Source organism: Rana temporaria, chromosome 1, assembly GCF_905171775.1.
Source record: "Rana temporaria chromosome 1, aRanTem1.1, whole genome shotgun sequence".
NCBI classification, from domain to species: domain Eukaryota; kingdom Metazoa; phylum Chordata; class Amphibia; order Anura; family Ranidae; genus Rana; species Rana temporaria.
In genome coordinates this window covers 207,423,368-207,436,218 of record NC_053489.1, presented here as the reverse complement: position 1 = coordinate 207,436,218, position 12,851 = coordinate 207,423,368, and the positions used below count along the sequence as shown (strand labels likewise).

General features: G+C 47.3%; 1 protein-coding gene and 12 non-coding genes across 13 annotated transcripts in view; 12 read left to right on the top strand and 1 right to left on the bottom strand.

The window, feature by feature from the left end:
- The first annotated feature begins 316 nt into the window (after positions 1-316).
- On the top strand, positions 317-457 carry LOC120925325. The gene has a single exon (XR_005746611.1). It is a non-coding gene; the product is annotated as a U4 spliceosomal RNA (small nuclear RNA).
- A 447-nt stretch (positions 458-904) lies between these two features.
- On the top strand, positions 905-1,045 carry LOC120925326. The gene has a single exon (XR_005746612.1). It is a non-coding gene; the product is annotated as a U4 spliceosomal RNA (small nuclear RNA).
- A 2,229-nt stretch (positions 1,046-3,274) lies between these two features.
- LOC120925324 lies at positions 3,275-3,415 on the top strand. The gene has a single exon (XR_005746610.1). It is a non-coding gene; the product is annotated as a U4 spliceosomal RNA (small nuclear RNA).
- Positions 3,416-3,862: 447 nt separating this feature from the next.
- Positions 3,863-4,003, top strand: LOC120925323. The gene has a single exon (XR_005746609.1). It is a non-coding gene; the product is annotated as a U4 spliceosomal RNA (small nuclear RNA).
- Positions 4,004-4,449: 446 nt separating this feature from the next.
- On the top strand, positions 4,450-4,590 carry LOC120925322. Its single transcript, XR_005746608.1, has one exon. It is a non-coding gene; the product is annotated as a U4 spliceosomal RNA (small nuclear RNA).
- A 2,229-nt stretch (positions 4,591-6,819) lies between these two features.
- LOC120925321 lies at positions 6,820-6,960 on the top strand. Its single transcript, XR_005746607.1, has one exon. It is a non-coding gene; the product is annotated as a U4 spliceosomal RNA (small nuclear RNA).
- Positions 6,961-7,407: 447 nt separating this feature from the next.
- LOC120925320 lies at positions 7,408-7,548 on the top strand. Its single transcript, XR_005746606.1, has one exon. It is a non-coding gene; the product is annotated as a U4 spliceosomal RNA (small nuclear RNA).
- Positions 7,549-7,990: 442 nt separating this feature from the next.
- LOC120925319 lies at positions 7,991-8,131 on the top strand. The gene has a single exon (XR_005746605.1). It is a non-coding gene; the product is annotated as a U4 spliceosomal RNA (small nuclear RNA).
- A 447-nt stretch (positions 8,132-8,578) lies between these two features.
- LOC120925318 lies at positions 8,579-8,719 on the top strand. Its single transcript, XR_005746604.1, has one exon. It is a non-coding gene; the product is annotated as a U4 spliceosomal RNA (small nuclear RNA).
- Positions 8,720-10,948: 2,229 nt separating this feature from the next.
- LOC120925317 lies at positions 10,949-11,089 on the top strand. Its single transcript, XR_005746603.1, has one exon. It is a non-coding gene; the product is annotated as a U4 spliceosomal RNA (small nuclear RNA).
- The window catches only part of LOC120941673, a 23,097-nt gene continuing 21,326 nt past the window's right edge, over positions 11,081-12,851 (bottom strand). Inside the window, exon 3 of the mRNA XM_040355245.1 lies at positions 11,081-11,098. Coding sequence (XP_040211179.1) covers positions 11,081-11,098 — 18 coding nt within the window. The remainder of the gene's footprint in view (positions 11,099-12,851) is intronic.
- On the top strand, positions 11,537-11,677 carry LOC120925316. The gene has a single exon (XR_005746602.1). It is a non-coding gene; the product is annotated as a U4 spliceosomal RNA (small nuclear RNA).
- Positions 12,120-12,260, top strand: LOC120925315. The gene has a single exon (XR_005746601.1). It is a non-coding gene; the product is annotated as a U4 spliceosomal RNA (small nuclear RNA).

Genomic DNA, 12,851 nt, shown 5'->3' with positions numbered 1-12,851 from the left:
ATATCGGAGTCAGCATGGGGGCGGGAATCAGCAGGCACGCGTAACAATCGGCTTCATCAGAATGATATAAGGCGCACGGCCATGGAATTGGGGGCAAATATATGCGTGGACCAATGCCATCAAACCGTTTTTTAGGCCGCATTGACCACCAACATTTATGATGATTAGTGTGTAAGAAATGTGTACATGTGCTATTTGTAATATGGAATATTTATAGGACAAGTAAGGTATAGAAATTAAAGCATTCCGGTGTGACTCCCCATGAGCTCGTGGCGATGTTCCTGCGGGAGGGTGTTCGCTGCTGCCATCTATTGGTAGCTTTGCGCAGTGGCAGTATTGTAGCCAATGAAGTTTCACTGAGGCGCGATTATTGCTAATTGAAAACTTTTACCAATACCCCGTCATGACGGCTTGAAATATAGCCGGCAATGACAATTTTTGACAGTCTCTATGGAGACTGCACTATCTGGTACAAGAATAGAATGACACAAGCAGATAGTCAGAAAGGGGAGGGGAGACAGAGGACAGAGCTGCAGATGATGGAGGCGCATACTGACTTTAGTGTCAGAGCTCAGCAGCAGCCCTGATATATCGGAGTCAGCATGGGGGCGGGAGTCAGCAGGCACGCGTAACAATCGGCTTCATCAGAATGATATAAGGCGCACGGCCATGGAATTGGGGGCAAATATATGCGTGGACCAATGCCATCAAACCGTTTTTTAGGCCGCATTGACCACCAACATTTATGATGATTAGTGTGTAAGAAATGTGTACATGTGCTATTTGTAATATGGAATATTTATAGGACAAGTAAGGTATAGAAATTAAAGCATTCCGGTGTGACTCCCCATGAGCTCGTTGTGATGTTCCTGTGGGAGGGTGTTCGCTGCTGCCATCTATTGGTAGCTTTGCGCAGTGGCAGTATTGTAGCCAATGAAGTTTCACTGAGGCACGATTATTGCTAATTGAAAACTTTTACCAATACCCCGTCATGACGGCTTGAAATATAGCCGGCAATGACAATTTTTGACAGTCTTTATGGAGACTGCACTATCTGGTACAAGAATAGAATGACACAAGCAGATAGTCAGAAAGGGGAGGGGAGACAGAGGACAGAGCTGCAGATGATGGAGGCGCATACTGACATTAGTGTCAGAGCTCAGCAGCAGCCCTGATATATCGGAGTCAGCATGGGGGCGGGAATCAGCAGGCACGCGTAACAATCGGCTTCATCAGAATGATATAAGGCGCACGGCCATGGAATTGGGGGCAAATATATGCGTGGACCAATGCCATCAAACCGTTTTTTAGGCCCCATTGACCACCACCAACAACAACATTAACGCCGTCTATGTGCCTTTCCCAATCAAAGGAACTCAAGCTATTTTTCACCATATTAAGGAAGCCCAGCATTAGCCAGGCATCAAAAAATTCACCGAAACTCATGGTTGTTCCTCTCCTCGGAAATCTTTAGTAAAAGGCAATATTTAAGTTTATTTTGCAAAGCAAATATACAAAAATCAAATACTTTCAACAGGGTACATTCTCTGTACTGCGACGCAGCGCATAAATACACTACATATCAATACAGTTGCAAGCATACAATTAAATTACATTCATTCAACCCATTCTGCGGTATGATGCCTGATGTGTTGCGCAGAGTTGTGAAACCCCGAAACATCACATCGTGTATGACGCCGCATTACCCTGAAAACAGTAGTTCAAAAAAGCATGTCAAGAAATGTCAATGTCAGGGGGAAGGGGAAATCTTCAGACGTCCTCTTCCTCCTTAAAGTCCATCAAGGTATAGTCTCTCAGCAGACTGAAGGTCAGTCTGCGACAGTCCTCGATGGACATCCTCTGCCTGTGGTGTACGCGGCGGTTCCTGGCGTACCATAAAGCGTCTTTAAAGCAACACAGCACCCGCCAGGCACTGTCAATGTCCTCCTGTGAATGAGATCCACAGAATAGTCAGTTTAACACACCAAAGTGTGTAATAGCAGTCTGTGGTACAAAGTCTTTAAGTTCAGGTTCCAAGGCCGTCAACAGGCCCTGTGCAAAGGGGCACTCCCAGAAAACATGATATTATGTTTCCTCCTGGATGATGCAAAAGGGGCAGTGCCTGTATCTGCACAGGTTTCTGGCATGCAAGAATGTTCTGAGTAGCAATCCCCCTTGGATTGCCATCCATGCCTGATCTTTGTGCCTGTTGGTGAGTCTCTTTGAAGGAACATTCCTCCAGACCACTTTGCAAGTGGCTGAAGGGAGGCCTGGAATCGACTCCAAGATGTCCGATGCTCTGATCAACTTGTAGATAGTTTTTGGCTTCCACAAGTCGGGCTTAACTCCATGCAGTCCCAGCTCCTTGATGAACTTGAAAGTATCAAAGTAATACCATGGAGCATCCCAGTTGTAGGGGATGGAACTGTCCCATTCAAGAGACTTCCAAAGAGGCAGGAGGAAAAAACGGGACATGGAGTTACCGCCAGAGTCCACAGTTCTGTCAACCAAAGTCCTGCGGATGCAGTTACAGGCAAAGAACACCCTCAGTAATGTGGCGATGTCGGGCACGCCCTTACCGCCCTTGAGAGGTTCCTTGAACATAACAGTGCGCTTGACTCTGTCCATTTTGGAGCCCCAGATGAAGTGAAACACCGCCCTGGTGATGGCCTTGCAGGTGTTGTCCCGGGGGGGCCAGGCCTGGACGAGGTACTGCAACACAGGGAGAATCTCGCTGCGGAGTACCAGTGTTTTCCCTTCGATGGTAAGTTCTCTGTTGCTCCAAAGTCCAAACTTCTGTCTCATCTTAGCCAGTCTTTCCTCCCAGGACTTCAGGGCTGCGCCCTCCGCTCCAAACCAGACTCCAAGAATTTTGATGAAATCCGCTTTGAGGCTGAACGGTATGGGTGCAGAAGAAGGCAGGAACCACTTTCCGAAGAGCATGACTTCCGACTTCCCGCAGTTGACCTTTGCCCCTAAAGCTTGGCCGAAGTCCTCGCACGTCTGGACGAGTGTGTCGATGGAGCGTTGGTCGGCACAGAACACCGTCACGTCATCCATGTAGAGCGAGCACTTGACCTCCCGTCTTTCCGGTCATGGTGCGGTAATCCCTCTGATCTCTGGGTTCCGTCTGATGCTTTGGGCGAATAGCTCTATACATATGGAATATTTATAGGACAAGTAAGGTATAGAAATTAAAGCATTCCGGTGTGACTCCCCATGAGCTCGTTGTGATGTTCCTGTGGGAGGGTGTTCGCTGCTGCCATCTATTGGTAGCTTTGCGCAGTGGCAGTATTGTAGCCAATGAAGTTTCACTGAGGCGCGATTATTGCTAATTGAAAACTTTTACCAATACCCCGTCATGACGGCTTGAAATATAGCCGGCAATGACAATTTTTGACAGTCTCTATGGAGACTGCACTATCTGGTACAAGAATAGAATGACACAAGCAGATAGTCAGAAAGGGGAGGGGAGACAGAGGACAGAGCTGCAGATGATGGAGGCGCATACTGACTTTAGTGTCAGAGCTCAGCAGCAGCCCTGATATATCGGAGTCAGCATGGGGGCGGGAGTCAGCAGGCACGCGTAACAATCGGCTTCATCAGAATGATATAAGGCGCACGGCCATGGAATTGGGGGCAAATATATGCGTGGACCAATGCCATCAAACCGTTTTTTAGGCCGCATTGACCACCAACATTTATGATGATTAGTGTGTAAGAAATGTGTACATGTGCTATTTGTAATATGGAATATTTATAGGACAAGTAAGGTATAGAAATTAAAGCATTCCGGTGTGACTCCCCATGAGCTCGTGTCGATGTTCCTGCGGGAGGGTGTTCGCTGCTGCCATCTATTGGTAGCTTTGCGCAGTGGCAGTATTGTAGCCAATGAAGTTTCACTGAGGCGCGATTATTGCTAATTGAAAACTTTTACCAATACCCCGTCATGACGGCTTGAAATATAGCCGGCAATGACAATTTTTGACAGTCTCTATGGAGACTGCACTATCTGGTACAAGAATAGAATGACACAAGCAGATAGTCAGAAAGGGGAGGGAGACAGAGGACAGAGCTGCAGATGATGGAGGCGCATACTGACTTTAGTGTCAGAGCTCAGCAGCAGCCCTGATATATCGGAGTCAGCATGGGGGCGGGAGTCAGCAGGCACGCGTAACAATCGGCTTCATCAGAATGATATAAGGCGCACGGCCATGGAATTGGGGGCAAATATATGCGTGGACCAATGCCATCAAACCGTTTTTTAGGCCGCATTGACCACCAACATTTATGATGATTAGTGTGTAAGAAATGTGTACATGTGCTATTTGTAATATGGAATATTTATAGGACAAGTAAGGTATAGAAATTAAAGCATTCCGGTGTGACTCCCCATGAGCTCGTGTCGATGTTCCTGCGGGAGGGTGTTCGCTGCTGCCATCTATTGGTAGCTTTGCGCAGTGGCAGTATTGTAGCCAATGAAGTTTCACTGAGGCGCGATTATTGCTAATTGAAAACTTTTACCAATACCCCGTCATGACGGCTTGAAATATAGCCGGCAATGACAATTTTTGACAGTCTCTATGGAGACTGCACTATCTGGTACAAGAATAGAATGACACAAGCAGATAGTCAGAAAGGGGAGGGGAGACAGAGGACAGAGCTGCAGATGATGGAGGCGCATACTGACATTAGTGTCAGAGCTCAGCAGCAGCCCTGATATATCGGAGTCAGCATGGGGGCGGGAATCAGCAGGCACGCGTAACAATCGGCTTCATCAGAATGATATAAGGCGCACGGCCATGGAATTGGGGGCAAATATATGCGTGGACCAATGCCATCAAACCGTTTTTTAGGCCCCATTGACCACCACCAACAACAACATTAACGCCGTCTATGTGCCTTTCCCAATCAAAGGAACTCAAGCTATTTTTCACCATATTAAGGAAGCCCAGCATTAGCCAGGCATCAAAAAATTCACCGAAACTCATGGTTGTTCCTCTCCTCGGAAATCTTTAGTAAAAGGCAATATTTAAGTTTATTTTGCAAAGCAAATATACAAAAATCAAATACTTTCAACAGGGTACATTCTCTGTACTGCGACGCAGCGCATAAATACACTACATATCAATACAGTTGCAAGCATACAATTAAATTACATTCATTCAACCCATTCTGCGGTATGATGCCTGATGTGTTGCGCAGAGTTGTGAAACCCCGAAACATCACATCGTGCATGACGCCGCATTACCCTGAAAACAGTAGTTCAAAAAAGCATGTCAAGAAATGTCAATGTCAGGGGGAAGGGGAAATCTTCAGACGTCCTCTTCCTCCTTAAAGTCCATCAAGGTATAGTCTCTCAGCAGACTGAAGGTCAGTCTGCGACAGTCCTCGATGGACATCCTCTGCCTGTGGTGTACGCGGCGGTTCCTGGCGTACCATAAAGCGTCTTTAAAGCAACACAGCACCCGCCAGGCACTGTCAATGTCCTCCTGTGAATGAGATCCACAGAATAGTCAGTTTAACACACCAAAGTGTGTAATAGCAGTCTGTGGTACAAAGTCTTTAAGTTCAGGTTCCAAGGCCGTCAACAGGCCCTGTGCAAAGGGGCACTCCCAGAAAACATGATATTATGTTTCCTCCTGGATGATGCAAAAGGGGCAGTGCCTGTATCTGCACAGGTTTCTGGCATGCAAGAATGTTCTGAGTAGCAATCCCCCTTGGATTGCCATCCATGCCTGATCTTTGTGCCTGTTGGTGAGTCTCTTTGAAGGAACATTCCTCCAGACCACTTTGCAAGTGGCTGAAGGGAGGCCTGGAATCGACTCCAAGATGTCCGATGCTCTGATCAACTTGTAGATAGTTTTTGGCTTCCACAAGTCGGGCTTAACTCCATGCAGTCCCAGCTCCTTGATGAACTTGAAAGTATCAAAGTAATACCATGGAGCATCCCAGTTGTAGGGGATGGAACTGTCCCATTCAAGAGACTTCCAAAGAGGCAGGAGGAAAAAACGGGACATGGAGTTACCGCCAGAGTCCACAGTTCTGTCAACCAAAGTCCTGCGGATGCAGTTACAGGCAAAGAACACCCTCAGTAATGTGGCGATGTCGGGCACGCCCTTACCGCCCTTGAGAGGTTCCTTGAACATAACAGTCTGCTTTACTCTGTCCATTTTGGAGCCCCAGATGAAGTGAAACACCGCCCTGGTGATGGCCTTGCAGGTGTTGTCCCGGGGGGGCCAGGCCTGGACGAGGTACTGCAACACAGGGAGAATCTCGCTGCGGAGTACCAGTGTTTTCCCTTCGATGGTAAGTTCTCTGTTGCTCCAAAGTCCAAACTTCTGTCTCATCTTAGCCAGTCTTTCCTCCCAGGACTTCAGGGCTGCGCCCTCCGCTCCAAACCAGACTCCAAGAATTTTGATGAAATCCGCTTTGAGGCTGAACGGTATGGGTGCAGAAGAAGGCAGGAACCACTTTCCGAAGAGCATGACTTCCGACTTCCCGCAGTTGACCTTTGCCCCTGAAGCTTGGCCGAAGTCCTCGCACGTCTGGACGAGTGTGTCGATGGAGCGTTGGTCGGCACAGAACACCGTCACGTCATCCATGTAGAGCGAGCACTTGACCTCCCGTCTTTCCGGTCATGGTGCGGTAATCCCTCTGATCTCTGGGTTCCGTCTGATGCTTTGGGCGAATAGCTCTATACATATGGAATATTTATAGGACAAGTAAGGTATAGAAATTAAAGCATTCCGGTGTGACTCCCCATGAGCTCGTTGTGATGTTCCTGTGGGAGGGTGTTCGCTGCTGCCATCTATTGGTAGCTTTGCGCAGTGGCAGTATTGTAGCCAATGAAGTTTCACTGAGGCGCGATTATTGCTAATTGAAAACTTTTACCAATACCCCGTCATGACGGCTTGAAATATAGCCGGCAATGACAATTTTTGACAGTCTCTATGGAGACTGCACTATCTGGTACAAGAATAGAATGACACAAGCAGATAGTCAGAAAGGGGAGGGGAGACAGAGGACAGAGCTGCAGATGATGGAGGCGCATACTGACTTTAGTGTCAGAGCTCAGCAGCAGCCCTGATATATCGGAGTCAGCATGGGGGCGGGAGTCAGCAGGCACGCGTAACAATCGGCTTCATCAGAATGATATAAGGCGCACGGCCATGGAATTGGGGGCAAATATATGCGTGGACCAATGCCATCAAACCGTTTTTTAGGCCGCATTGACCACCAACATTTATGATGATTAGTGTGTAAGAAATGTGTACATGTGCTATTTGTAATATGGAATATTTATAGGACAAGTAAGGTATAGAAATTAAAGCATTCCGGTGTGACTCCCCATGAGCTCGTGGCGATGTTCCTGCGGGAGGGTGTTCGCTGCTGCCATCTATTGGTAGCTTTGCGCAGTGGCAGTATTGTAGCCAATGAAGTTTCACTGAGGCGCGATTATTGCTAATTGAAAACTTTTACCAATACCCCGTCATGACGGCTTGAAATATAGCCGGCAATGACAATTTTTGACAGTCTCTATGGAGACTGCACTATCTGGTACAAGAATAGAATGACACAAGCAGATAGTCAGAAAGGGGAGACAGAGGACAGAGCTGCAGATGATGGAGGCGCATACTGACTTTAGTGTCAGAGCTCAGCAGCAGCCCTGATATATCGGAGTCAGCATGGGGGCGGGAGTCAGCAGGCACGCGTAACAATCGGCTTCATCAGAATGATATAAGGCGCACGGCCATGGAATTGGGGGCAAATATATGCGTGGACCAATGCCATCAAACCGTTTTTTAGGCCGCCTTGACCACCAACATTTATGATGATTAGTGTGTAAGAAATGTGTACATGTGCTATTTGTAATATGGAATATTTATAGGACAAGTAAGGTATAGAAATTAAAGCATTCCGGTGTGACTCCCCATGAGCTCGTGGCGATGTTCCTGCGGGAGGGTGTTCGCTGCTGCCATCTATTGGTAGCTTTGCGCAGTGGCAGTATTGTAGCCAATGAAGTTTCACTGAGGCGCGATTATTGCTAATTGAAAACTTTTACCAATACCCCGTCATGACGGCTTGAAATATAGCCGGCAATGACAATTTTTGACAGTCTCTATGGAGACTGCACTATCTGGTACAAGAATAGAATGACACAAGCAGATAGTCAGAAAGGGGAGGGGAGACAGAGGACAGAGCTGCAGATGATGGAGGCGCATACCGACTTTAGTGTCAGAGCTCAGCAGCAGCCCTGATATATCGGAGTCAGCATGGGGGCGGGAGTCAGCAGGCACGCGTAACAATCGGCTTCATCAGAATGATATAAGGCGCACGGCCATGGAATTGGGGGCAAATATATGCGTGGACCAATGCCATCAAACCGTTTTTTAGGCCGCCTTGACCACCAACATTTATGATGATTAGTGTGTAAGAAATGTGTACATGTGCTATTTGTAATATGGAATATTTATAGGACAAGTAAGGTATAGAAATTAAAGCATTCCGGTGTGACTCCCCATGAGCTCGTGGCGATGTTCCTGCGGGAGGGTGTTCGCTGCTGCCATCTATTGGTAGCTTTGCGCAGTGGCAGTATTGTAGCCAATGAAGTTTCACTGAGGCGCGATTATTGCTAATTGAAAACTTTTACCAATACCCCGTCATGACGGCTTGAAATATAGCCGGCAATGACAATTTTTGACAGTCTCTATGGAGACTGCACTATCTGGTACAAGAATAGAATGACACAAGCAGATAGTCAGAAAGGGGAGGGGAGACAGAGGACAGAGCTGCAGATGATGGAGGCGCATACTGACATTAGTGTCAGAGCTCAGCAGCAGCCCTGATATATCGGAGTCAGCATGGGGGCGGGAATCAGCAGGCACGCGTAACAATCGGCTTCATCAGAATGATATAAGGCGCACGGCCATGGAATTGGGGGCAAATATATGCGTGGACCAATGCCATCAAACCGTTTTTTAGGCCCCATTGACCACCACCAACAACAACATTAACGCCGTCTATGTGCCTTTCCCAATCAAAGGAACTCAAGCTATTTTTCACCATATTAAGGAAGCCCAGCATTAGCCAGGCATCAAAAAATTCACCGAAACTCATGGTTGTTCCTCTCCTCGGAAATCTTTAGTAAAAGGCAATATTTAAGTTTATTTTGCAAAGCAAATATACAAAAATCAAATACTTTCAACAGGGTACATTCTCTGTACTGCGACGCAGCGCATAAATACACTACATATCAATACAGTTGCAAGCATACAATTAAATTACATTCATTCAACCCATTCTGCGGTATGATGCCTGATGTGTTGCGCAGAGTTGTGAAACCCCGAAACATCACATCGTGTATGACGCCGCATTACCCTGAAAACAGTAGTTCAAAAAAGCATGTCAAGAAATGTCAATGTCAGGGGGAAGGGGAAATCTTCAGACGTCCTCTTCCTCCTTAAAGTCCATCAAGGTATAGTCTCTCAGCAGACTGAAGGTCAGTCTGCGACAGTCCTCGATGGACATCCTCTGCCTGTGGTGTACGCGGCGGTTCCTGGCGTACCATAAAGCGTCTTTAAAGCAACACAGCACCCGCCAGGCACTGTCAATGTCCTCCTGTGAATGAGATCCACAGAATAGTCAGTTTAACACACCAAAGTGTGTAATAGCAGTCTGTGGTACAAAGTCTTTAAGTTCAGGTTCCAAGGCCGTCAACAGGCCCTGTGCAAAGGGGCACTCCCAGAAAACATGATATTATGTTTCCTCCTGGATGATGCAAAAGGGGCAGTGCCTGTATCTGCACAGGTTTCTGGCATGCAAGAATGTTCTGAGTAGCAATCCCCCTTGGATTGCCATCCATGCCTGATCTTTGTGCCTGTTGGTGAGTCTCTTTGAAGGAACATTCCTCCAGACCACTTTGCAAGTGGCTGAAGGGAGGCCTGGAATCGACTCCAAGATGTCCGATGCTCTGATCAACTTGTAGATAGTTTTTGGCTTCCACAAGTCGGGCTTAACTCCATGCAGTCCCAGCTCCTTGATGAACTTGAAAGTATCAAAGTAATACCATGGAGCATCCCAGTTGTAGGGGATGGAACTGTCCCATTCAAGAGACTTCCAAAGAGGCAGGAGGAAAAAACGGGACATGGAGTTACCACCAGAGTCCACAGTTCTGTCAACCAAAGTCCTGCGGATGCAGTTACAGGCAAAGAACACCCTCAGTAATGTGGCGATGTCGGGCACGCCCTTACCGCCCTTGAGAGGTTCCTTGAACATAACAGTCTGCTTTACTCTGTCCATTTTGGAGCCCCAGATGAAGTGAAACACCGCCCTGGTGATGGCCTTGCAGGTGTTGTCCCGGGGGGGCCAGGCCTGGACGAGGTACTGCAACACAGGGAGAATCTCGCTGCGGAGTACCAGTGTTTTCCCTTCGATGGTAAGTTCTCTGTTGCTCCAAAGTCCAAACTTCTGTCTCATCTTAGCCAGTCTTTCCTCCCAGGACTTCAGGGCTGCGCCCTCCGCTCCAAACCAGACTCCAAGAATTTTGATGAAATCCGCTTTGAGGCTGAACGGTATGGGTGCAGAAGAAGGCAGGAACCACTTTCCGAAGAGCATGACTTCCGACTTCCCGCAGTTGACCTTTGCCCCTGAAGCTTGGCCGAAGTCCTCGCACGTCTGGACGAGTGTGTCGATGGAGCGTTGGTCGGCACAGAACACCGTCACGTCATCCATGTAGAGCGAGCACTTGACCTCCCGTCTTTCCGGTCATGGTGCGGTAATCCCTCTGATCTCTGGGTTCCGTCTGATGCTTTGGGCGAATAGCTCTATACATATGGAATATTTATAGGACAAGTAAGGTATAGAAATTAAAGCATTCCGGTGTGACTCCCCATGAGCTCGTTGCGATGTTCCTGTGGGAGGGTGTTCGCTGCTGCCATCTATTGGTAGCTTTGCGCAGTGGCAGTATTGTAGCCAATGAAGTTTCACTGAGGCGCGATTATTGCTAATTGAAAACTTTTACCAATACCCCGTCATGACGGCTTGAAATATAGCCGGCAATGACAATTTTTGACAGTCTCTATGGAGACTGCACTATCTGGTACAAGAATAGAATGACACAAGCAGATAGTCAGAAAGGGGAGGGGAGACAGAGGACAGAGCTGCAGATGATGGAGGCGCATACTGACTTTAGTGTCAGAGCTCAGCAGCAGCCCTGATATATCGGAGTCAGCATGGGGGCGGGAGTCAGCAGGCACGCGTAACAATCGGCTTCATCAGAATGATATAAGGCGCACGGCCATGGAATTGGGGGCAAATATATGCGTGGACCAATGCCATCAAACCGTTTTTTAGGCCGCATTGACCACCAACATTTATGATGATTAGTGTGTAAGAAATGTGTACATGTGCTATTTGTAATATGGAATATTTATAGGACAAGTAAGGTATAGAAATTAAAGCATTCCGGTGTGACTCCCCATGAGCTCGTGGCGATGTTCCTGCGGGAGGGTGTTCGCTGCTGCCATCTATTGGTAGCTTTGCGCAGTGGCAGTATTGTAGCCAATGAAGTTTCACTGAGGCGCGATTATTGCTAATTGAAAACTTTTACCAATACCCCGTCATGACGGCTTGAAATATAGCCGGCAATGACAATTTTTGACAGTCTCTATGGAGACTGCACTATCTGGTACAAGAATAGAATGACACAAGCAGATAGTCAGAAAGGGGAGACAGAGGACAGAGCTGCAGATGATGGAGGCGCATACTGACTTTAGTGTCAGAGCTCAGCAGCAGCCCTGATATATCGGAGTCAGCATGGGGGCGGGAGTCAGCAGGCACGCGTAACAATCGGCTTCATCAGAATGATATAAGGCGCACGGCCATGGAATTGGGGGCAAATATATGCGTGGACCAATGCCATCAAACCGTTTTTTAGGCCGCATTGACCACCAACATTTATGATGATTAGTGTGTAAGAAATGTGTACATGTGCTATTTGTAATATGGAATATTTATAGGACAAGTAAGGTATAGAAATTAAAGCATTCCGGTGTGACTCCCCATGAGCTCGTGTCGATGTTCCTGCGGGAGGGTGTTCGCTGCTGCCATCTATTGGTAGCTTTGCGCAGTGGCAGTATTGTAGCCAATGAAGTTTCACTGAGGCGCGATTATTGCTAATTGAAAACTTTTACCAATACCCCGTCATGACGGCTTGAAATATAGCCGGCAATGACAATTTTTGACAGTCTCTATGGAGACTGCACTATCTGGTACAAGAATAGAATGACACAAGCAGATAGTCAGAAAGGGGAGGGGAGACAGAGGACAGAGCTGCAGATGATGGAGGCGCATACTGACTTTAGTGTCAGAGCTCAGCAGCAGCCCTGATATATCGGAGTCAGCATGGGGGCGGGAGTCAGCAGGCACGCGTAACAATCGGCTTCATCAGAATGATATAAGGCGCACGGCCATGGAATTGGGGGCAAATATATGCGTGGACCAATGCCATCAAACCGTTTTTTAGGCCGCCTTGACCACCACCAACAACAACATTAACGCCGTCTATGTGCCTTTCCCAATCAAAGGAACTCAAGCTATTTTTCACCATATTAAGGAAGCCCAGCATTAGCCAGGCATCAAAAAATTCACCGAAACTCATGGTTGTTCCTCTCCTCGGAAATCTTTAGTAAAAGGCAATATTTAAGTTTATTTTGCAAAGCAAATATACAAAAATCAAATACTTTCAACAGGGTACATTCTCTGTACTGCGACGCAGCGCATAAATACACTACATATCAATACAGTTGCAAGCATACAATTAAATTACATTCATTCAACCCATTCTGCGG